The 26,071-nt window shown below is 44.5% G+C and overlaps 1 protein-coding gene across 1 annotated transcript in view; it reads left to right on the top strand.

The window, feature by feature from the left end:
- The window catches only part of LOC138665493 (proprotein convertase subtilisin/kexin type 4-like), a 524,777-nt gene that overhangs the window by 478,330 nt on the left and 20,376 nt on the right, over positions 1 to 26,071 (top strand). The window contains exons 9-14 of the mRNA XM_069753025.1: positions 4,021 to 4,121; positions 4,206 to 4,309; positions 15,521 to 15,638; positions 15,740 to 15,919; positions 15,989 to 16,113; positions 23,835 to 23,954. Of these exons, the coding sequence (XP_069609126.1) occupies positions 4,021 to 4,121; positions 4,206 to 4,309; positions 15,521 to 15,638; positions 15,740 to 15,919; positions 15,989 to 16,113; positions 23,835 to 23,954 (748 nt within the window). The remainder of the gene's footprint in view (positions 1 to 4,020; positions 4,122 to 4,205; positions 4,310 to 15,520; positions 15,639 to 15,739; positions 15,920 to 15,988; positions 16,114 to 23,834; positions 23,955 to 26,071) is intronic.

Genomic DNA, 26,071 nt, shown 5'->3' with positions numbered 1-26,071 from the left:
TCTTGCACACTGGGGCAACGCATCTGGGTTCCAGCAACGCCAGCTGGTTCTCGGCAGTGTTTTTGACACAGGTACTCCCTCGTGCCAAGCCTGGTTTCAGCACCGTCAGCTGTTTCCGGGTTGTGTCAAGCTCACTGAGACGCCTATGCTTGCCCCGTCGTGGTGCGGTCGGGTTAGCCAACTCAAAGGTGCCTCCAGTTTAGGAGCTTCCTATGTGGGCTGCGTGAACTGGTAGTCAAGGCTGGTTCTGTAGTGCCAGTAGGCCCAGCTCCCCCTGTAGGACTGTTGGGGTTCGGTAACTGCGGCTGCCTCGCGGCCTAGCTGTTCTCTCCTCTCCTGTGGGCCTTCAGGTCCACCACCTGGTTCCAGCACCGTCAGCTGGTTCTCGGCAGTGTCTTTTGCTCTTGTACCTTCTGCTCCCCATCCTGGTTCCAGTACCGTCAGCTGGTTCCGGGCAGAGCCTTTGGCTTAGGTGCCTCCTTCTGGGTATCCAAGTTCCACCAGCGTCAGGTGGTCCTTGGTAGTGCTTTCAGGCACGGGTACCTCCTGCTTAGTAACCGGGTTCCAGTAACGTCAGCTGGTCCTCGGTAGTTCCATTGGCTCTTGGACCTTCGGCTACCCATCCGGGTTCCAGTACCGTCAGCTGGTTCTCGGCAGTGTCTTTTGCTCTTGTACCTTCTGCTCCCCATCCTGGTTCCAGTAACGTCAGCTGGTTCCGGGCAGAGCCTTTGGCTTAGGTGCCTCCTTCTGGGTATCCGAGTTCCGCCAACGTCAGGCGGTCCTTGGTAGTGCTTTTTAGCACGGGTACCTCCTGCTTAGTAACCGGGTTCCAGTAACGTCAGCTGGTCCTCGGTAGTTCCATAGGCTCTTGAACCTTCGGGTAGCCATCCGAGTTCCAGTTCCATCAACTGGTTCTTGGCATTTTCTCAGCCTTCTTGTACCTTCTGCTACATTTCCAAGTTGAAGACCCTAAAGTCAACGACCCGGAAGACCACCCCGATGACGACGACGACGACCCGGAAGACCACCCCGATGACGACGACGACGGCGGAGACACCGACGGCTGAGATGACGACGGCGGAGATGACGACACTGGAGACGACGACCCTGGAGACGACGACATGGAAGACCGAGAAGCAGAAGAACAAGAGGCTGCAGAACAAAGAGCAGAAGGACATTAAGCATAAGACTTAATATCAGAGCAAAAGATATTATCTAAATTATATGCAGAAGAAGACTAAGCAGTGTATGGGAGTGAGTCCGTTCCTCCTCGTGGTGCCCCTGGATAAAGCCTGATGCTGCAGGCCAAACTGAACGCGGACAAATGTAACTTTTGTGACTGGCAGAACGGAAGGTGTAATCTTCAAACTTTTATAGATAACAACTACGGGAATGCCTGTCACAAATGAGAATATGATGAAGAAGTAGAATAGGAAGAATAATAACAGTGGAATAAAAAGAATATGTAGAATAGGAAGAATAATAATAGTTGAATAAAATGAATATGAAGAATGTAATAAAAAAAAAAAAAAGGTAAAGGATGAAGAAGAAGATGAATAAGGTGAAGAAGAAGTTGATGTCAAAGATGCTGATGATGATGAAGATGAAAGTGTGGGAAAAGAAAAAAAAAAAAAAAGAAAAAAAAGAAGGGGAAGGGCGTGGAATAGTGAAACATCAATATCTGGCAAAAAAAAATAAAAATTTACATAGTCAATATCTTTGTCACTCCGAACGTCTTAAAAAACCCCAAAAAACATGCTATTCTATTTGATTGGGATAAACCTCTATGACTTTAATGTCTCCGCCACCTCCCCAAATACATCCGGCATTATTCTTAGTTGTTTTCCTTCATGTAGAATGAACCTACAAGGCAAGAAAGGGTTTATTTTAATTCCGATATTTTGGTCCCATTGACTTGCATTGGGATCGGGTATCGGTATCGCCGATATCCGATATTTTTTGAATATCGGCCGATCCTATCTGATACCGATACTTTCCGATATCGGAAGGTATCGCTCAACACTAGTGGCAACTGTCATGCTTCAGCAAACTGTTCCTGTCGGTTGGTTTCACATACAAGTCTGTTTCTATGCTTCCGTCCTTCTTAATAATGACTGTTGTATCCAAAAAGTTCATAGAGCAAGAGTCATGACTAATCGAAAAGGTTAGACCAGGTACACACTGATTGAGATCATTGTAGAAAGAGAGAAGGGTCTCATCGTCACCAGTCCAAATGAAAAAAATATCATCTATGAAACGTCTCCAGTATATTATATGTGACTTGTAACTGGGATGTGGATATACATGGGATATCTCAAATTGTCCCATAAATATATTCGAATATGGGGGTGCCACGTTGGATCCCATGGCAGTACCTCTCTTTTGTATATAAAATTGGTCTTCAAAAAGAAAAAAATTCCGAGTGAGAATAAGTGTAAGCAAATTTTTGCAAAAATTGAGTTGGTCAATAGAAAAATTTGTATGTCGAGAGAGGAACAGCATAACTGCTTCCACACCGTCCTGATGTCTGATACTGGTGTATAAACTGTTCACGTCCATAGCTACTAATGTACAATCCCTGGTTAAGGTGCCCAAACTCTGTAGGGATGTCAAAAAATCTGTGGTGTCTTTCAGAAAGGATACAATTAGCTGTACAAGGGGGGACAAAATTTTATCCAAAGTAATGGCCAGAGGAGAAAGAATAGAGTTGGTTGACGCTACTATAGGGCATCCTGGGTTTTTTTGCAAATGTTTGTGTATCTTGGGAAGGGTGTAGAACACAGGTATAACCGGATGTGGATTAATCAAAAATTCCCCCAGTTTTTCATCTATAGTTCCCAATCGACTATAGTGAGTAATAAGATCCTTGATCTCTCTGGCTATGTCAAATGAGGGATTATGGCTAATAGGTTGATATGTGTCAGAATCATTGAGTTGCCTACGTATCTCATCCATATAATAACTCCGATCTAGTATAACAATAGCGCCCCCCTTGTCTGCTGGTTTAATAATTAACTCTTTATTCTCTTTTAAGGACGTCAAAGCCCTATGCTCATCACTAATAAGATTGTTTTTAACATGAACATCCCCTCTCTCTATGGACCCCAAAACATCTTTAATATCTTTTTTAACAAAGTCAATATATGTTTCCACTGGATGGTATGGGAGTGGTGGTTGAAAAGAACTCGGAACACGTAAATTCAAGGCTTTAGAAGTAAAGGTTGTTTCTACAGGCTCGGGCGCTGGAACAGTAGACATAGATAAATTAAGTTCCTGATCCAGCTGGAAAGTACAAAGCCTAGGTACCGGGCAAAATGTCAGACCGTTTTGTAATTTTCTTGGACTATATTTTACTCCAGAGCACCTTCATTATAGCAGTGAGCACCCCTTAATTTATAGTTCAGTACATTAAAGATAAGCACGTTCCTAACAAAAACTTACTGCTCCAGGAATCCGTTAGCCACTCTATCTCTTCTAAAGACTTTTAGAGGCCTCATACAGTAAGTTTCGCCAAACATTCGACCAGAAGCTGTGTTGCCTTACACTCACATACATTTGAGTGCTAACTCTCCCAAGCACTCCTATGTTGAGAGAGTATGAGAGGGTCACTGCTAGACTCCCCTGACGGCAGCTTATATCGCTGGGGAATAAAAAGGATTGACAGTCTGAAATAAGATATTCTGAATCCTTCGCTTCTTGTTAAATGAGAGGTTGGGAAACCTCTATACACATTAGACATCTGCTCCGATCCCTCCCAAAAATGGAGTCTTTCCTGAAATGGTTTCCACCTGAAGAACTGTACACACAGCCTAATGTATCTACGTGATGAAGGAGGTATACTTTTCAAGTTGCCATTATTGTTGTCATTATTGTAAGTTTTTCTTCCTACTTTATTCCCTACCCCACCACATAAACTTAGTTGCAATCCCCTGCAAGTTTTTTTTGTATGCTCCTTACCTGTAGGTTAAGTAATACTTTAGCAAGACTTTTTAACCTTTTAATGCTATCAACCTTTTGCAGGTCACTACTGATATACGCTACCGTTGTACAGAGCACCACTCTGGCACATCTGCATCTGCCCCCCTAGCTGCTGGAATTATTGCACTTGCACTAGAAGCAAAGTAAGAAATGAATGCATTAGATTGTTTCTGCAAAGAACTGTAGAAAATGTCTGTTGTCTGATTTTGTAAATTTTGTGAACACAGTCCTGCTCTTACATGGAGAGATGTACAACACATTGTTGTGCGTGCATCAAGTCCTGCCAACCTAAAGGCTGAAGACTGGAAAATTAATGGGGTTGGCAGAAATGGTGAGGCCAGAAACAGTTTCCTCTTAAAGGGGTACTCAAAAACTAATATTGATTTTAATCCCACAGTTGTCACTATCGGGGCCGGGTCTGCTCTCTGCACACGTTGGAATTGACAACCAATGCATACTGTCACAGCAGTAAATTGCTTTCCCTCGCAGCACCTCCTTATTCACCACTGCCACCGCACAGCTTCTCAGCATGTTGCTTTCATGTGGCCTAGTCTCTGCAGGAATTTATCCCTGCTGTGTCTTGCAGAAATTAGGTTCCCTGGGCCTATCCTGTGGCGGCAGGTTCTATGTTAGGCAGCTCCGTCCTCCACTCTCCCCCTAATGTTGGTTTCTTGCCTGTTTGTTCAGATAGTGTCCAGTTTGTGCTTCGCATGTTTGTTCCTTCCTGACTTCGACTACATATCCTGAACCTGTGCTGTCTGCCCCGACCTTGAATCATCAACCATGTCTTTGCTATCCTGTACCGCATACCAGTGCCTCTGACCTTCCGGGTAGCTACTGTAGTTCCGCAGCTGCCTTGGAGTGGCACCTGGCAACCCAGTGTTTCCTCACCACCAGAGACATTAGTGAAGACTCTATAGGCACCTAATCATGCCCCTCCATGGAAAGCCCGGCCTGTGACACAGTGAGTCCACATTCACCAGTGTTACATTCGTCTGCCAGTGTAGCATTAGATTTGGGCTATGGACCCAGCTAACAAATCAGAAATCACTGACCCCAAATCTCTAGTACAAGTCTTGTACGATGGGAGCGTCAAGACCAGCTGAAGTAGGCAGTTAGCCACTTCAAGACTTTTGCCGTACAAGTACACCGCATGTCGGGTCCCTCCCTTTTGATGTGGGTTTCAGCGCTGAGCCCACATCTTTTCTGACACGTCATCTGATTTCAACAGATCCACCCACGGCTGTTAACCTGTTAAATGTTGCTTTCAATCTCTGACAGTGGCATTTAACATGATCACGCTCTAAGCGCGTCACTAATCCCGGTTTTCAGCGCCGTGTCACATTACCAAGAGTTGGCATGACAACCCAGGGTCAGCCCAATGGTCATCGCTCATAGCAAGTGAGCATTTCTGCTTCACTAGCACAAGCAATCAAATGTTCGCAGCTTCTAGTCTCCCATGGAGAATATTGAAGCAAGTGTAAAGTTTTTAAAAAATGTTTTTAAAGATATGAAAGTAAAAAACATAAGTTTAAATTGCCAAATTTAAAATAAAACAATAAAAAAATAAAAATACACATTTGCTATTGCCACTTTCAGAATCGCCTGATCTATCAATATGTAAAAGAATTAATCCGATCAGTAAATTGCATCATGAGAAAAAATTCAAAATGCCAGAATTATGTTTTTCCAGGACGTCCTTCCTGATAGCACCACCAGGAGGTAGTACTTCGTATCCTTGATAGGGACAGCAACATAGAAGAGGTTAAATAGCCCCTCCCCTCCACCACCCTTCAGTGGTTTTCCTGTCCCTCTCAGACACAGAGGCAGAAGTGGAGCACAGAGGTTCGAAGATTCAGGTACCTGTGTTTCGACATTCCCTCCGGGCTTGGTCCGGAGGGCTCACTCCGCAGTTGTCCTGATACTGGAGGAGGTCCCTCAGCGTTGGTTGAGCTGTGTTCTCCCGGTGTCTGCGACATCCCCACCCAGGGCTTTCAGGGCAACGGCTGCTCTTCTGGCTTAATAACAAGCATCTTGTGCTTGGGATATTATCAGGAGGCGCGCCGGTGACTACATCCAGGGGATCTTCAATATCCCGGGAGCGCTGTCTCACCGGTGTTTGGCCCCTAGACTACCGGCAGTATTGGATGGGATCCGGGAGGTGTGTCCACGGGATCCCGGGTCCTGTCAGGCTTCTGGCGCTCCGTAGCGGGGGCGAGCTGGTGTGAGGCCTGTGGGGTGTGGCTTCTGGATCCCCAGGAGAACAAGGCACTGGACACAGATGTCTCTATGCTCGCCAGCGTTAGTTCCAGATGGGAGCCTACGCAGTTTGGCCGGAGACCTGCAACGCCGGAATTGATAGCAGCTGGGCTCGGAAGGATGACTAATCAGATGTCTTGAAGCCGGGTAAGGCAGACAACTTAAAGACTGACATTAGACAGCACACTTGACTTAGTAAATATGGAGAGTGCTAGCTGTCCTGACGTCCAATCCTTAAAGCCATCCCTGGACTATGTGATTGAGGTATAGTAGGGGTCTCTTAGCTGGTCACTAGATCCAATAGCTACTGGGCCCTCTTTATATACTGTCTTTCAGGATAAGGAGGCGCCTAGGCGGTCTACTTCAGCAGCAAAAGGAAAGCTAGCAGATGTCCCCTATGCACGACCAGACTTCCAGAAGGATATGATAAGAAATTGTGTAAAGAATGCATTTCCAAATTACTTGAGCAAACCTCCTTACTGACCAGTTTAAAAACTATGATCAGTGAGGAAGTTCAAACTACAGTCTCAGCACTACTACCAGCCTAATCCCCCTCTCCTAAAGAGACCCAGATGGGACATGGGTCCAAGTTCAGAGGAAGGAGTAGTGTCATGCTACTCTGACCTGTTATTGGGTGAAGGAGAGGGTTCCTCAGTAGAACGGAAAAGAACAGAAAAGTTTTGTTCTTTTCCGAAAACACAGACATGCTCCTGCAAGCTGTCAGGAGTACCATGAAGGTTGAGGAATCCACGGAACCATTGACAGTCCAGGATGTTTGGTGGCCTGAGAGCTCGTGGGAATAGAGTATTTCCAATTAATAATCATTTAACGGCAATGATATTGGAAGAATGGGAAGAAGCTTGTGGTCTTAAGGAATTTCAAGTACTGCTTTCTTTTCGATCCGGAAGACACCAAGGTATGGGAAACAGACTCTAGCCACAGGTATGTCAATCTTCAACACTAAGAAAATGGCCATTTTCTTTGAAGATTCATCTGGCTTTAAAGATCCGTTGCACAAGAGGTTGGAGGACCTCCTTAAGAGAGCCTGGGAGTCATCTGCAACCATCATAAAAGCAAACAAAGCAGCCACCTCGGTAGCCAGGTTGATGAGTCTATGGGTCGACAAGCTAGAGAGCCACATTAAAAGCAAAACTCCCAGGGATGAAATCCTGAAGTCACTACCAATGATGAAAATGGCGATTAACTTTATGGCAGATGCGTCACCAGAATCAGTCTGCTTTGCAGCAAGAAACAATGAGCTGTCAAACGCAGCGAGGTGGGCTCTGTGGCTAAGATCATGGACAGGGGATACCCAGTCGAAAAATAAACTTTGTTCAATACCATTCTCTGAACTGCATGTATTTGGACCAGTTCTAGACCAGTTGCTTGAGAAAGTGTCAGATAAATAGAAGGGCTTTCCCGAGGAAAACCCAAAGAGAATGCCATCCTTTCGGAGGACTCAATCTCACCCCAGGGAGGACTATAAAGGAAAGGGGAAGTCCGTCAGGTGGAGCTACCACAAAGGTGGCAAGGGTAAAGGCTCCTTTCAGGATCAAAAACCAAGACCCAGCAGGCAATGATGCCAGAGGTATTGGGGGAAACTCCAATATTTCCTGGAAGGTTGGCAGGAGATTACCCAGAATCCGTGGATTCTGCAAACTGTCTCTCAAGGGTACAGGATAGCGCTCACCCAGTTGTCTCCCAAAAGATACTGCCTAACCCATGCCCAGTTTCCAGTGGCCCACCAAATACTTCTGAAGGGTATACAGGAGCTCCTAGAATTGCCAATCCTAGTTCACGTGCCTCATCCCCAACAGTTCCATGGACATTATTTAAGTCTGTTTTCCATAAAGAAACCAGGAGGGGAATGCTGAACAATAATAAATCTAAAACCACTAAACCGGTGGGTGGCCTACAAGCAGTTCAAAATGGAGTCACTAAGATTGGTCATACCATTAATAAAAAAAGGACTCGGTAATGAGCGCACTAGATCTAAAAAGTGCTTATAACCATGTACCTATCCATGCCTCGCACCAGAAGTACCTCAGATTTGCAATAAAATACCAAGGGGAGGGTACAACATTTTCAGTTCAGGTGCCTGCCATTCGGTCTCTCCTTTGCTCCCCGAATTTTCACAAAGCTCATGGTAGAAGTTATTTCTTAAGAGAAAAGAACATTCTCATCGTCCCATACTTGGACGACTTACTATTAGTGGCAGACTCAGCACGACAGATGGAAGAATGTTTAATAACAATCATGTCACTCCTGGAGAATCTGGGGAGGATAATAAACTTAGATAAATCAAGTTTCAGACCAAAAAGGAAGAAGGTGTTTCTGGGTGTACTCCTAGACTCCGAACAGGAGTATTCATTCCTTCTGCCACACAAACAACAGACAAACAGGACATTCAGACGGTACAAAAGTGAAAATACATCTCCATCGGGAAAGCCATGAGAATCCTGGAGAGTGTTCTCGTGCGTAAACATCACTATGGATGCAAGCCTCAGAGGTTGTGGAGCCCACATGGAAGGTCATTACCTCCAAGGAACCTGGTCCACATCAGTGCGCAACAGTTCCTCGAACCACAGGGAACTCAGAGCGGTCTGGGAAGCACTGACGAGATGCTGAGAAGAGCTACAGAATCAACATGTCAGTATCTTCTCGGACAACTCGAACACAGTATCCTTTTTCCTACATCAGGGAGGTCCGAGTCACCGTCACTTACAGAAACTGTCAGAGACAATATTCTACTGGGCAGAGCTAAAATCAATTACGGCAGTACACCTGAGAGGCTAAAAAAATCAGGTAGCAGATATCTTAAGCAGAGAGAAGGTTCAACCCTCAGAATGGTCTCTAAACGAAGAGGTTTTTGTCCAGCTGACCCAGCACTGGGGTACACCAGAGATAGACTTATTCGCCTCAAGAATAAATAGCCCTCCAAGCAGTAATCTTGCCCTAGTAGGAGTTAGTTGGTATTTTTCCTGGTGGTTCTGTCTGTAGGGACATCCTTGAAAGTAGGAATTAGTCCTATTGGTAATGGTGTTTCCAGTAGGCCATCATGACAGCACCGCTTATCCCTTGAATTTCTCATCTGATGTGTGATATGAACATGAGTAGAGAGGTGGTTCAATAAAATAGTTGTTGCATCCATCCTGGTGTGGTACTTGGGAAAATCACTGAAGGGTGGTGGTGGGGAGGAGCTATTTAACCTCTTCCATCGTCTTGTCCGTATCAAGGATACGAAGGACTACCTCCTGGTGGTGCTGTCATGGATTCCTGGAAACACCATTACCTGTAGGACTAATTACTACTTTTTGGTCGCGGCAACATTGCATTAAAATGCAATAACAGGCGATCAAATCATCATATCTACACCACAATGGTATCAATAAAAACGTAAGCTCGGTGTGCGAAAAATAAGCCCCCACCCAGCCCCAGATCCCAAAAAATGGAGCTGCTACGTGTCTCGGAAAATGACGCTTTTTTTTTTTTAAACAAACGTTGCATTTTTTTTTACCACTTAAATAAAAAAAGAACCTATACATGATTGGTATCTACAAACTCATAATGAGCTGGAGAATCATAGTGGCAAGTTAATTTAGCATTTGGTGATAGGGTTGAGCGAAACGGGTCGGCCATTTTCAGAAGTCGACGACTTTTGGCAAAGTCGGGTTTCATGAAACCCGACCCGACCCCTGTGTGGGGTCGGCCATGAGGTCGGCGATCTTCTGAATCTGGTATCGGAATTCTGATACCGAGTTCCGATATGTTTGCAATATCGGAAATCGGTATCGGAATCCATATTTAAGTGTAAAATAAAGAATTAAAATAAAAAATATTGCTATACTCACCCTCTGACGCGCCCTGGTACTAACCGGCAGCCTTCCTTCCTTAGAATCTGCGCGTGAAAGACCTTAGATGACGTCGCGGCTTGTGATTGGTCGCGCGACCGCCCATGTGACCGCTCACGCGACCAATCACAAGCCGCGACGTCACCGAAGGTCCTTCAAGCGCTGATTTTTAGGAAGGAAGGCTGCCGGAAAGAAGCAGGGCGCATCCGAGGGTGAGTATATTCCTATTAGGTATATTCCTATTAGGTATATACTCACCTCACCTTGAGAAAGTCGGGTTTCGTGAAACCCGACCCGATCCTATAAAAGTAAAAGTCGCTCAACCCTATTTGGTGAGCATAGTAACAAAAAAGAAACAATTGTGGAATTGCACTTTTTTTGCAATTTCATCACACTTGGATTTTTCTTCCCGTTTTCCAGCATACCATATGGTATATGATGGCGTTCAAAAGTACAACTTGTCCCGCAAAAAACAAACGCTCAAATGGAAAATGCCCCAGAAGTGAAGGGGTTCATGTGATGGCAATTCAGCTGCAGGGTTTATCCACAATATTCGAGGAACCTCACCCCACCTCATCATCCACCTCATCTTTGCTGACTCTAAGACAAGGCACAGAAACCATGGCTCAATATGCCATGCGTTTCCTCACCCTGGCAGCAGAGCTGACCTGGAGTGAAGAATCTCTAGTGGCAACCTTCTGTGCCCAATGAAGCCTTGAAGCCTCCAGCTCCTTGGGACAGTCGGAGAGATGACCCTGGATAGGGAAAGTTAGCTCTCCATAGCTTTTGACTGAAGTCACCTTGATTTGGGGAAGAGAAGCCAGATCCATTGCCAACCTCCTCTTCCTTTACAACAGCTTGTTCATCCCCTTGTTGTTGCCTTCATTTGATGAACAATGTTTGAAAGGATCTCTTTTTATGTCCTAGCTCTGTAGATTGTTCTTTTAGATCTTACATGGTTTTGTCTACATCTGGTTGTTGACTGATCTACCGGTCAGGTGCTCCAGAGGGGGATCATTATGTTCTCTGCCAGCCTAGCCAAGGTCATGCCCAATTCCCAGTCTTACTTGCCCTCAGTCCTGCCTTGCCTGCCTGAGACTCATAACCCAACTGAGGTGGTTAAAGCAGCTCCTTCCCTGTAGGTTATGTCTCCCCAGATAAGACCTTGGTTTCTACTATAAGTTGGAATTTTGTCCTGGCGGCATAAACCCAACCATCCAAGGGTTTTCGGGGTGTTATGGCCACCTGTCTACAGGATCTGAGTGATAATGAGTCCTTTAGGAGGACGCTTGCTGAAAATATTTGCACCCCTACCATTCCTCAGTGGTCTGGCCTAAAAAGGGAGGGGCATAAGGGTGGTACTGTCAGAGCGGCAACTCGCAAGTCCTCTCAGCACCTCCCTACTCACTGTGATCACCACATGGCTTCTCAGCACGTTGTTTCCATTGGCCTTAGGGGGGTGGGGACGGTCTTTGTAGGAATTTAACCCTATGTCCTGCAAAGATTTGGTTACCCAGCCTATCCTGTGTCAGCCGGATTTATATTAGGCAGATCTATCCTCCAGTCTCTGCCCGAATGTTGGTTTCTAGCCTGTTTGTTCAGGTAGTGTCCATTTATGTGCTTAGTGTGTGTAACAACCCTGCCGGCATCACTGCATGGCCTCCATCCCCTAACTGCCTTACACACCAACTTGCTCACTGCTCTGGGCCATGCTATGGGTTCTGTCTTCTGCCGGTTCCCAGCTGTGTGCCTCATGTCTCCTGCCTGCTCTGCGCTTTCTCCCTGGCTGTGTGCCTGGGGGGCGCTGGCACCTCCTGATTCTTATTGAGACTGTATGCACCTTACTAAGTTGTCCCCTGCCAATTGCGAAGAGGCCTCTGATACTTAAGGCATCCCCACCCATTGGAGGATGCCTGAACAACTTACTTCCTCAGTTTCTCACTGCTGAGGTGCCAGGTCCCGTCTCTCTCTTGTGTTAGCCACCCAGTGGGGCGTCGTACCCTGGCCTTTACCTGTGTTCTGTTACTCCCGTGTCTGCCTCCCAGTGGGGCCTTGTACCCTGGCCTGTGTCCTTGTTTCTGTGCCTTTTCCCGTTCCTGACCCTGTCTTAACCTAGCCCTATTCCTGTGTCTGTTTGTGTCCCTTTCTTGAGCCTCCCCTATCTCTGTGTTTCCTTGTGTTCACTCCTTTTGCTCTTAGCCCCGCCTTCTGTGGCTCTGCTCCACCTCCTGTGACTTTGCTCTGCACTCTGCTCTGCATCCTGTGACTTTGCTCTGCTCTCGGCTCCGAAATCTGTAGCTTTGCTCTACTTTCGGCTCCACACTCTGTGGCTTTGCTCTGCTCTCGGCTCCACACTCTGCGACCTTGCTCTGCTCTTTGCTCTGCACTCTGCGGTTTTGCTCAGCTCTTGGCTCTGCATTCTGCGGCTTTGCTCTGCTCTTGGATCTGCACCCTGCGACTTTGCTCAGCTCTTTGCTCTGCAGTTCCGCTCTGCTGTCCTGCACTACTCTGCTCCACTCCTTGCGTTCTGCCCTGCTCTGCTCCTTGCGGTTCTGCCCTGCTCCACTCCTTGCAGTGTGCTCTGCTCTCGTTCCGCACCTCGCTCCTTGTCCTTCCAGTCTGAACAGATTCCTACTTGTCCCCATATAACACTCATACCTGTCTGTGTTCCTGTCCTCCCTGAATCAGTTCTTGCTCCTACTGTCTGAACAGGTCCCTACCTGTTCACATATATCACTCACACCTCTCTGTGTTCCTGTGCTTTCCAAGTCAGTTCCTGCCCTTTCTTTCTCAGCTGTGCCCGCTTGCCAGTGTCTCAGCCATGCCTGCCTGCCAGTGTCTCAGCCGTGCCCGCCTGCCTGCCAGTGTCTCAGCGAGCCTGCCTTCCTGTCAGTGTTCCATCCCCAGTGGGATTAGCAGCCACAGCCAGACACCACCCTGGAGTGGTACCTGGTAGCTACGTTCCGCACAAGCCTGACCTCAATATCAGTGGCTCCAGTGAACACAAAGGTAGCTGCTTAGTCACTGCCCTTCCAGGGTAGTCTGGTTTGTTGCACAGTGGGGCCACGCCCCCACGTTCACGCCAACCAGTCAGTGTGCGAGCGTAACAATTTGCTCAGGCCATTGTCCCTGCTGAGTCCCATGTCCTTTTGCTCTCGGAGCAAGATGAACTTTTTTTCTGGCCATCATGAGCAACTGGATAATTTCCTTACCCGGTCTGAAATCCTGTCCTTCACTGCTCCACCCGCAATCGTCATCTCTAATGAGCTATTTGATTGACTCGAAGCTTCCGCTACTAAAGTTGAACCCGTCCCAGCAGATCCGCCATACTATGATGGGGATCCAAAGCAGTGTTGTGTGTTCTTGGAGCAGTGCTTGCGTTATTTCAAGTGGTATGCTCCCTATTTCCTACACAGATCAGATTAAAGTAGGATTCTTAATGACCTACCTAGCAGGAGATGCTTTGAAGTGGCTCAAACCCCTCTGGGAAGCAGGGGATCCCATCACCTTGAATCTGCCAGCCTTCCTGGTGGCCTTCTGTAAGGTCTTCGATAAGCCTAGTACAGCGTCTCCTGAAAAGTCTTCCCCCCCCCCCCAAGCTCACAGAAACAGACCAGACGAAAGAAACCTGTGGGTAAACCGTCGTATCCTTCCTTGACCGTCCAAGACTCACCTGTTCCACAACCTGCCAAAGCAGCCACCCGAGCAAAATCCAAGAGGTCTGATAAGCGTGGGCTAGCAAACCTACAGCCTTAATCTAGTCCTGAGAATGAAATACGGTATCACTGCGGTTGTAAGGAACATCGTGACAGTCTCTGCCCTGTGAAGCCTGTACTCCAAAACCCTGGGCCAGTAAGAGTGGCTGCCCTTGGCGAGAGTATCCAATCTCAAATAAAGTCAATGACTATGTCTCTGCCTTCTGGGAGCTTTGGTGTGTTTAAGCCACCAGCCAAACGGAGTCGATGTGTGATCTCCATCCTACAGCTCCAGAACCCGATGAGGGCGTTGTCTGGTGATGGCCGAGCCCTACTTAAGAGCAGTCTAGTCCTGCAAGGACGTCTACAGCTCCAAGTCGGAGCTTTATACTCGAAGAGGTTTGTCTTCCGTATGCTGTCTGGGATGCCCATGGGTCATTCTGAGCCTAAGACTCTACCACCCGTTCTGGTCTGGAGACCCAGCAAGGTGCTTTATTTGAATCAACCAAGTCGCAAGAAGTGTCTGGTTTCCATGTGTCAAAAACAGTCAGCAGTGTCGTCTTCTTCTTTAGCTGGTCTGCTAGTCGTCGAGTGAAGGTGTGATGTCGTCTCCAAAGATGGAGAAGCGGTGAAGATCTCTCCACACATCTCCAACGACTATACCAGTAATCTGTTCCCAGGAACATCGCTGCCTCTTGCACTTTTTCTTCTGGATAACGGGCAGAAGATGTTTCCTTTGTGGGTACCTTCAACTTCCATGTGGCCAATTGGTGAAGATACCAAAACAAACGTTTACTCATCTCAATTTTCCTCTGACGAGGTGGAGGTGACGTTCCCTTCACTTATCTCCAATGACTTTACCTGTGACCAATACCCAGGAACATCTCTGCCACTTGGAAATTTTTCTCTGGATATCTGGCAGAAGATGGATCCTGTGAGAGTACCTTCAGCTTCCTTTTGGCCGGTTGGTGGAGATACCAAAGTGGAAGTTCTCATGTCTCAGCTGTCTACCTACCAAAAGGAAGAAGTTCCGTTAATTGCATCTTCCATGGTGAGGGCTGATTTCGTTGGGCAGAAAGAGACTTGGCACTCCCAGATAGTAACATAGTAACATAGTTATTAAGGTTGAAGGAAGACTTTAAGTCCATCTAGTTTAACCTAGTCCTATTCCTGTATCTGTTTGTGTCCCTGTCTTGAGCCTTCCCTATCTCTGTGTTTCCTTGTGTTCACTCCTTCTATCAGCCCCAACTCCTGTGGCTCTGCTCTGCATCCTGTGACTTTGCTCCGTGTCTCGGCTCCGCATTCTGTGGCTTTTCTCTGCTTTTGTCTCTCCTCTGCGGCTTTGCTCTGCTCTCGGCTCTGCACTCTGCAGCTTTGCTCTGCTCTCTGTGACCTTGCTCTGCTCTTTGCGCCGCACTCTGCGGCTTTGCTCAGACCGCGGATCTGCACTCTGTGGCTTTGCTTTACTCTTTGCTCCGCACTCTGCAGCTTTGCTCTCCTCTTTGCTCCACACTCAGCGGCTTTGCTCAGCTCTCGACTTTGCTCTCTGTGGCTTTGCTTTACTCTTGGCTCCACACTCTGTGGCTTTGCTCAGCTCTTTGCTCTTCTCTTGCTCTGCTGTCCTGCTCTACCTTGCTATTTAGGATTAAAATCAATATTAGTTTTGGACCAATCCTGTAACTGAAAATTGAAAATTAGTGAGATGCAATTGTGTAACTTTTTTTTTTTTAATTTGAGTGAGCCACCATTATGGGTATGGACTTTTAAATGCTGGAAAATTGGTGGACTTAGCTCTAAAGTGGGAAGCTACACGTCCTCAAAGAATGTGCTTGGTGAAGCTTGTGAGTAGTCCTCAGTAAGTGTCAATGTTGATTTGCTATCCCTAACTAAAATCTGTTTATTGTCTTGCACTGCGGTATTGGTTAGTCTTTTGTGATTATTCCTTCTTTCTTATAGAAAATTAACCTCACATCTTGTAGTAAGTCGCAATATCAGTGGCTGCTCAGGAAGACCAAACTATGTCAGGTCTCTTGAGCATGTGCAAGTCCAAACCTCCCTCAGCTATAGCCGCAGGGGTGATCTTGAAATCTCCCTCACCAGCCCGATGGGTACACGTTCTGTGCTTGTGGCATTAAGGTAAGCTTGTAACAGTAGAAATGCTAGCTTATTGACGCTTAAGAAGTCTAACATGTCTCAGTTTTCTAGACCATATGATACCAGTTCTGCAGGGTATCAAAACTGGTCCTTCATGAGTACACACACATGGGATGAAAATCCACGAGGCACATGGACCCTTGAAGTTGTGAACAAAGGAGACTCCCGAAACACTGGTTGGTACAATTTGTATTATTCTTATTCTTACAAATACAGATATTTTTTAAATAAGAAAGGTTAACAACTTCACGACATTTGACCTAACTGTACATCATGATTGGTAAGGGTTCCCTCAAAATGATGTACAGTTATGTCACGGGATCCTCGGTTCATCGTGTCTGAAGACCCTGTGATCGAGTAAAGTTGTCTGCTGTTTCTGACATCAGAGAACATGTTCTCATCGCCCCATGGAGATCTGCTCTCCCCTGCAACAATGATGGTCAGTGGAGTTTTTAGTCTATTTCCAATTAGAAATCATCCACGCCTGAATTTGTAAGGTAATTTTTTTTTTAGTGAACATGCTAGCATGTAGAGAGAATGACGGAAGAACAAAGATGTCAGCACATCCTGTCTGCCCCAATACAACTTCTTCACATTTAAATAAAAATAAAGGCGTGTCTTAACAAAAACTTTAGCTTTGAAAGTATAGAGTTTGCAGAAATAGGAATGTAACTGCACATATGACAGGTCATATTGCTTGACCATAAGTATTCTGTTAGCTACAATACCAGAAAAAGCAAGCAATGACACGTTGGTTTTATCTAGATGAGGTAAACTAGCTAAAAACCACAAAAATTAGCACACATATAGCTAGCTTGCACAATACTTCAACTTAATATTGTTCTAAGTCTAGGAGGTTAAATGTCATGCAATATTAGATATATTTAAGAGAAAGGACATTATTACAATAATAATGTAATCAGTGATCAAGAGGGCAGTTTAACTTGTCTATGAGTCATGATGACGGCTCTGCACCACCTTACTCCAGTTGGAAGAAGTGTACAGACCAGTCATTGTGTCTTTGTTTCTCACCTGCTGGGACTTTTTCCAGACTGTGCCATCACTTCTGCTGCTGCTGCTAACGATTTAAGACTTGAAGAACTTTAGCTAGACGTTCCTGACCTTTTCCTGTCTCCTGCTTATTTATAATCCCTTTTTTTCACTACCCTTCCACCACCTCCCTAACCCTTTCCCCAAACCCCTTTCTGCCATTGACATGAGATTTTTGACATTTTTTCTTTGGTGCTACCTGTCTGTATTTGGTTGTTTTTGTTTTTTTCTTCAAGTGTAATTAGTTGATGGCTGTATATATAAAAACAGTGTAATTTATAGTAAAAATGTAATGTCGTATTTAACCCCTTCATGACCCGAGCGTTTTTCAGTTATACGTTTTTGTTTTTCGCTCCCCTTATTTTCAGAGCCATAACTTTTTTATTTTTCCATCAATATTTCCAAGTGAGGGCTTAGTTTTTGCGGGACGAGTTGTACTTTTGAACAATACCATTGGTTTTAGCATGTCATGTACTCAAAAACGGGGAAAAAAAAATCCAAGTTTGGTGAAATTGCAAAAAAAGTGCAATCCCACACTTGTTTTTTGTTTGGCTTTTTTGCTAGGTTCACTAAATGCTAAAACTGACCTGCCATTATGATTCTCCAGGTCATTATGAGTTCATAGACATCAAACTTGTCTAGGTTCTTTTTTATCCAAGTGGTGAAAAAATGTTTCCAAAGTTTGCTTAAAAACAAAACAAAAACAATTGCGCAATTTTCCAACACTCGTAGCTGCTCCATTTTTCGTGATCTCGGGTTGGGTGAGGGCTTATTTTTTGTGCGCCGTGCTGATGTTTTTAATCAGCACGAGATCAAAAAAAGCGTAATTCTGGCGTTTAGATTTTTTTTCTCGCTATGCAGTTTAGCAATCAGGTTAATCCTTTTTTTAATGATAGATCGGGCGATTATGAACCCAGCGCTAACAAAAATGTGTATGTTTGATTCTTTTTTCATTGTTTTATTTTGAATGGGGCAAAAGGGGAGTGATTTGAACTTTTTATGTTTTTTTAATTTTGTAATATGGTTAAAACCTTTTTCTTTAACTTTTGGCATGCTTCAATAGCCTCCATGGGAGGCCAGAAGCTGCCATAGCTCAATCTGCTCTGCTACTGTACATAGAGGCGATACTCAGATCGCCTCTATGTAGCAGAATTACTGCATAGCTATGAACGCCGACCACAAGGTGGTGCTCATAGCAATCCGGCATTAACAACCATAGAGGTGTCAAGGAGACCTCTGGTTGTTATGCCGGCGAACCGCTGACCCTTGATCACGGGGGTCAACGGTGCGCGTATTTCTGGCCCGATGGCCGGAAGCGCACGTCAAATGACGCGGTCAGAGTTTGACAGTGGCATTTAACTAGTTAATAGACGCGGGTGGATCGTGATTCCACCCACGCCTATTGCGGGCACATGTCGGCTGTCATGTCCTGGCTTTGATGCGGGCTCACCACCGGAGCCCACATCAAAGCAGGGGTACTGACATCGGGCATACTATCCCGTCTGATGTCAGTAAGGGGTTAACTTATACTACTGTATTTTTTACTAAAATATAATTACAATTACTGTAAGATAGTTGTGGATGTTCTGAATTTTTTTTTTCTTACTAACATCCGTTTAGGAGTTCTAATTGTAGTTTCAGTATTTTAGTGAATATTTTTTTGTTTTTTATTTTACCAAACTTTTATATTTTTTTTTTATTTTATTTTTAGATTTTTATTTCTAGATTCTTTACTTCTGTTCTTTTTCTTCATTTTTATATTCTAATCCAATAAATTAATAAGTTTACACCAAACACACACATAAATAAAATTTGGTTATCCAACACACAAAAAAACCCGGAGGCACACACCACCAGCATGAATAATAAAATGCTCTATTCTTCAAAAAAAATTGTTCTAGTCAAAAGAGTATAAAAAAGCTGCACTCACCAATCCGTAAAAATATTCCTTTTATTTTTGTTCAAAAAAACATCAGAGTGGCATGCGAGACTACGGCTGTTTCGCGTTATTCCAGCACTTCTATGGGTCCTTAGGAGGGTGACATAAAACTACTTCCTATACATAAGATAATTTATCCAACATCATCATTACATAGTTATAAGATAGACAATCATGCAAAAAACGCAATATCATAAAAACACTGACTGTGTTCGCCATGGTCGAAAGGAGGAGTATCAGGGTGAGGATTATGTAGTCCATGCTATTGGCTAGTGAGACCAGACCGTGTGGAAGACGGTGGTGCTGGGAAACTCTAAGCATTATATTCCACCTATTCGGCCACCTGTTCACACTGCTCTGGCGTCAAAAGTGGTATCCCGTGCCCCCCTGCAAAGTGGGACAGAAAGCTAGGTCTTGTAGATGAGCATGTTTGTAATTCTCCTGCAGCAGGCAAAGTTTCAGCTGTCCCAAGGCCTCTGTGTGCACCATCAGCAGCACATCCACTTCCCCATCCCTTACCGCACTCCTTGCACATTTTAAATTGGGTATATATGCCTGTAAACTTCCCGATATTAATAGGGAAAAAAATATTTAGCCCTGACAAGAACTGTTGTTTTAGCTTTGTAGCAGTATGCAAGTACTGCAATAGCAATATTAAACCATGCCTAGATGCCTCTAAGCCTAAACTATCCTTCCGCTGAATGCAGACATCAGTGCTTTTACTACAGAAAGGAAATTATTTAGCCCTGAAAAGGATTGTTGTTTTAATGCCAGGCAGCACTGGCACACTATGCAAACACGCTTTCTTCAGCGTGGCTCAAGGTGTGCAGGACGGCAGTGGAGAAAATCTCTCTTAGCAGAAGACTTCATCCACTATAAGTTCATGCTCAAAACCTATAGTTCTGCCCTTTCTCTGGCCAAACAATCCTACTTCACCACCCTCATCACCTCACTATCCAACAACCCAAAACGACTTTTTGAAACCTTAAACTCCCTCCTGAAACCTAAAGTACAGGCCCCCATCTCCAATCTCAGTGGTGAGGATCTGGCCACTTATTTCCTAGAAAAAATCAACCACATCCATCAGGATATCTCAGCCCAATCTCCTCAGTGCCTGGATCCCCTTCCCTGCCACACCTCAAGCTCATTTGACATCTTTGAGCCTGTTTCAGAAGAAGAAATTTCCAAGCTCCTCACTTCTGCTCGCCTACAACCTGCAATAGTGACCCCATTCCTTCACCTCTCCTGCAGTCTCTCTCACCAGTGGTCACCACTCACCTGACTAAAATATTTAACCTCTCTCTTTCTTCAGGTATTTTTCCCTCCTCATTTAAACATGCAATCATAACCCCTTACTACTTAAAAAGCCATCCCTGGACCATAACTGCACAGCTAACTACAGACCTGTCTCTAACCTTTCCTTCATCTCTAAACTCCTGGAACGCTTGGTCCACTCCCGTCTAATCCGCTATCTCTCGGATAACTCTCTTCTTGACCCCTTACAATCTGGTTTCCGCTCTTTACACTCCACTGAAACTGCCCTCACTAAAGTCTCTAATGATCTAATAGCAGCTAAATCCAAAGGTCATTGCTCTCTGCTGATTCTCCTGGATCTATCTGCCGCATTTGATACTGTGGATCACCAGCTCCATCTCACTATGCTCCGCCCCATAGTCCTCAAGGACACAGCCCTCTCCTGGTTCTCCTCCTACTTCTCTGACCGCTCCTTCACTGTATCTTTTGCCGGCTCCTCTTCCTCTCCTCGTCCCCTTACTATCGGGGTTCCGCAGGGCTCAGTCCTTGGTTCCCTCCTTTTCTCTCTATACACTGCCCCTATTGGACAAACAATCAGCAGATTTGGGTTTCAGTACCATCTCTATGCTGATGACACCCAATTATACACTTCTTCCCCTGACATCACCCCCACTCTAATTCAAAATACCAAGGATTGTCTGTCTGCTGTCTCTAACATCATGTCCTCCCTCTATCTGAAACTAAATCTCTCCAAAACTGAACTACTTGAGTTTCTCCCTTCTACTAACCTCACTCTACCCAACATCGAAATTACCCTGGAGGGTTCAACCATAACTCCCAAGCAGCATGCCCGCTGTCTTGGGGTCATATTTGACACCGAACTTTCCTTTACTCCCTATATCCGATCACTCACTCGCTCCTGTCACCTGCATCTTAAAAACATCTCCAGAATCCGACCTTTTCTCACCTTTGAAACTGCTAAGACTCTTACTGTCACTCTTATTGAATCCCGTCTGGACTACTGCAACTCTCTTCTGATCGGTCTCCCTCTTACCAAACTTTCTCCTCTCCAATCCATCTTGAATGCGGCAGCCAGGGTCATATTTCTGTCCAGCCGCTTTAACGATGCCTCCATCTTGTGCCAGTCATTACACTGGCTACCCATTCGCTACAGGGTCCAGTATAAACTCATCTCTCTCACCCACAAAGCTCTCCACAGTTCTGCACCGCCTTATATCTCCTCTCTCATCTCCGTCTATCGCCCTACACGTGCCCTCCGTTCTACAAATGACCTAAGACTAACATCCCCCGTAATCCGAACCTTGCACCTCCGTCTCCAAGACTTCTCTCGTGCTGCGCCAGCTCTCTGGAATGCACTTCCCCAGATGATCAGACTGATACCTAGCTCCGACCTATTCAAGCGTGCTTTAAAAACCCATCTCTTCAAACAAGCCTACCACATCAACTACTCAGTAAACTAACTTTGCCCTGTTCCCTCCTTCCAAATATTATTCTGAATCTACACCCTACTATTCATCTGTCTCCACACCCTCCATGCACACGATAACTGCACTTGATACTTGACTATTGCACTTAAACACACGGGCTGATGACCGGATTAATCAGCTTTATATGAAAATCCCTATTTATTATAATTGCCAGATCTGAAATAACAAGCACTTTTCACCTATTGTGTCCCCCCCATTTCCTTGTAGATTGTAAGCTTGCGAGCAGGGACCTCACTCCTAATGTCACTGTTTAAATTGTCTTAACTTGTACTGAATTTGTCTGTACATGTCCCCGCTTAATGGTAAAGTGCTGCGGAATATGTTGGCGCTATATAAATAAAAATTATTATTATTATTAATGCTGCAGGACTAGCATACAAGTGCTGCAATGGCAAAATTATTAAACCCTGACTATATCCCTGCTCTAAAATATGCTCTCCTGCCTATAACATCTCTCTCTGAACTGTTCCATGAACACAGTGTGCAAAGCATCAAAGCTTTTATATAAGGCCCAATGACATGATGGGCAGTGACCATTTGTGATCAATCACTACAGAGAAGTGCTCTCCCAGACTGATTAAACACAAACAGGAATGTCACTGTTCCAATCTACAAACTTTGCATTTTCATGCTTTGAAAAGGGTTATCTACCCTCTGCAAGGGTAGTTAACCCTTTATTCATTTCAATACCCAGGACCAGTGAGATCATTCTTGTCATTAAAGAGAAGGTGCCACAATTTTTAATTTTGTATTAAAATTGTTGATTTAATACAAAATAAAATGTACAAGGCTAAACAGTTTTTACTTAATTATTACTTTAGCCACTGAGTGCTACCATTTTCATTTGGGGGGTTATAAGAGTCTGAGCAGGACAATTACACACCTCACTTATGGCAGCTCCTGGGCATAAGAGACTGCGGTCGGACAGCGACCACAATTCTTGTCTTGTATTAAGGCTGCTCCTCCTGCCTCGAACTCTGACCAGTATAATGCACTCCCCATAGACCTCCATACAGTATAATACACTCACCTTAGGCCTCCATACAGTAATGCACTCCCCATAAACCGCCATATAGTATAATGCACTCTCCATAGGAGTCTATATAGTATAATGCACTTCTCATAGACATCTAATAATATAATAATAATAATTTTTATTTATATAGCGCCAACATATTCCGCAGCGCTTTACAAATTATAGAGGGGACTTGTACAGACAATAGACATTACAGCATAACAGAAATACAGTTCAAAACAGATACCAGGAGGAGTGAGGGCCCTGCTCGCAAGCTTACAAACTATGGGGAAAAGGGGAGACACGAGAGGTGGATGGTAACAATTGCTTTAGTTATTCGGACCAGCTATAGTGTAAGGCTCAGGTGTTCATGTAAAGCTGCATGAACCAGTTAACTGCCTAAGTATGTAGCAGTACAGACACAGAGGGCTAATACTGCATAAAGTGAATGAGAACATGATGCGAGGAACCTTTTTTTTTTTTTTATATTATAAATAGGCCACACAGGGATCGTTAGGTTAATGCATTGAGGCGGTAGGCCAGTCTATAGAGTATTATCGACATCGTTGTCGGTATCGCTGCAGCGTCGCTCAGTGTGAAGGTACCTTTAGTCTATTGTCTAAGTCTAGGAGACTGTCAGCTCAGAGTACATTTTAATTAATGGTCACTTCTCTTTGTCTCCCATCTATACATCACAGCTTTTCTCATTTCCCATATGCTAAACTGTGTAATTCAAATAGAGGCAGCTAGATTGTTAGCTCTTGTCTCCTACTGCAACAGAGAGAAGGGAAGAAGAGAGTGGTGAGAATACCCTTTCACTACAGAGTCATGGAGATTTAAATATTTTTTATGGCATGGAGTATTCCTGAAGTATGATAAGGTCACTTACTTAATTTATCTGCTCAAAAGACTGAGCTTATGAAACATAGAACCTCCAATGTCTCCTCCACCTTCATTGTTGAAGCTAAGAAAACTAGTGGCAGGGCATTTAGATTTTTTTGTCCGACACATACCTTTGCACAATTCTTTTAGTGACCGGAAAGAAAAAAATATATTTTTAATGTTTATAAATTTTTCTGATTACAAGTTGCACATTGTCGCCAAGTAAGCATTAGCTTTTATGTCCCCTAGGATTCCTGTACAGTATTGTGCTTATTCTGTATGGGACTAATGAAGACTTGATGGCTAGAAAAATTCGAAGTCTTGTAATGACAAAATGTTTGAGCCGAGATTCCAATGGAGTATGTCAAGGTAAGTTACACATTTATTGTTGTCCATTGCACTGTAAGGTGCATCTCAATATCCGGGACCAGAGGCTGTATATAAAACAGTTATAATAATAATAATTTTTATTTATATAGCGCCAACATATTCCGCAGCGCTTTACAAATTATAGAGGGGACTTGTACAGACAATAGACATTACAGCATAACAGAAATCACAGTTCAAAACAGATACCAGGAGGTATACAAACTATGAGGAAAAGGGGAGACACGAGAGGTGGATGCACTTTGAAGTTATAAGTTTTGTTTAGTAATTTTTGTATTTTTTTAACCGATTTTATTTAATTATTTCAGAAAAAATATTTTATGATTATATAGTGACGTAATGCAAAACATTTAAACTAGGGCTATTTTGCAGCTTTTTCTTTGGGGCCACTGAATTGCAATGCTTATTTGTTGCAGTATCTGCATCTTTGTACGTCTCACCATAACCAATTGACTTTCATTGTGTGAATTGTGATATAGAATCACAATTCTGGGACCTGTGTCACAGTGAAGCTGTAAACTTGGTCTTGTTGACATGTATCTCTTAAATGGTCTTAAGAAAACAGCAACAGTCCACAGAGATTTCTCATGAAGATAGAGTATATGGATCTCAAAGAGGGTGGCCCCAGCTTCAGACCATTTCTATTAGCCAGATGTTATTCTTGCAAACAAAGAGCATCCCTGTGGAACTCCCTACATTTTTCATAAAATACAGTACGGTACATAAAAAGACAGAAACGACCACAAAAAGGCCCCCCATATTATTAGACAGGCCACATAATGCTTTGTTTCAAAAAACAAATATTTTTATGTATATCAAAAGGATAAAAACCTTAGTTCAAATACACAGACAATTATATAAATACCTCCAATCCAATACAAATCGCATGTCAATACACTGGTAACAATATAGTAACAATATAGTATAACCCTGTGGCAACTGTAATGCTTCTATTACCATGACATCCTTAGGCTACGTTCAGATTAGCGTTGCGCGCCGCTGCGTCGGCGACGCAACGCACGACGCACGAAAAAACGCGTGCAAACGCACGCAAAAACGCTGCGTTTTGCGACGCGTGCGTCGTTTTTTGACGAAAATCGGACGCAAGAAAAATGCAACTTGTTGCATTTTCTTGCGTCCAACGCTAGCGTCAAAAACGACGCACATGTCGGAAAACGCAACAAGAAAAACGCATGCGTCCCCCATGTTAAACATAGGGGCGCATGACGCGTGCGTCGCCGCTGCGTCGCCCGACGCAGCGTCGGGAAACGCTAATCTGAACGTAGCCTTAGGCAATATCCCTGGCACATGTCCTAACAAGAAACCCTGCCAAAGTGCTTTAGTGCATGTACTTGGCTAATTGTAAAATACAACCCATAGGGCTCATATCCAATAAACCTCAAATGACGTTCCTGTAGATACTACGATAATATTCACAGTTAATATCCCTGTTAAATAACCTGATCAGAAACCCATGCCAAAGTGCCTCAGTGCATATATCAATTATAAGCTCATTCAGCCACCGCAAGTAAGTTTATTCGGTCATAGTTACCTCTGTGCCACCACACAAGATCTGCTCTAACCCCTACGCGCGTTTCGATAGATTCTTCTTCCGGGGGTGTATGAATGAGGAGGGAGATGGGAGTGTATTTAACCACACCTCCAACCAATCAGCGCTACCCCAGTGTCCATTATTACCATATGTCCATCAAACTAAAATCCATACTGAAAGCAATGTGCAATACCGGAAATGACATTGATACATAGTGCCATAGATAATGAAAGGTGCTTAACTCAATGCGCAGTTGTGGAAATGACATTAACACACAATAACGCCAATAGGGGAACGCATTGTGTTCCACTTAAATATTCAATAATTTAGGCAAACATAAACAGCATTTGACCTAAATAAGAAATGAATACCCAAACATAATAATAATTTAAATCAAAACGGAACAACCGGAAAAGCGGCGCATGTGCACCCGGAACAAACAGCCATAGAGATCCACCCACAAGCAGCGGCGACCGAACCCACGCGTCGACCCGCATCCAGCAGGTAGGCGCAAAGGGCTTAGCCAGTGCCACAGGTAGGAGGGTCT

This window comes from Ranitomeya imitator, chromosome 2, assembly GCF_032444005.1.
Source record: "Ranitomeya imitator isolate aRanImi1 chromosome 2, aRanImi1.pri, whole genome shotgun sequence".
Lineage (NCBI taxonomy): Eukaryota > Metazoa > Chordata > Amphibia > Anura > Dendrobatidae > Ranitomeya > Ranitomeya imitator.
The sequence above is the reverse complement of the archived record's forward strand: the minus strand, read 5'-3'. Positions and strand labels throughout refer to the sequence as shown.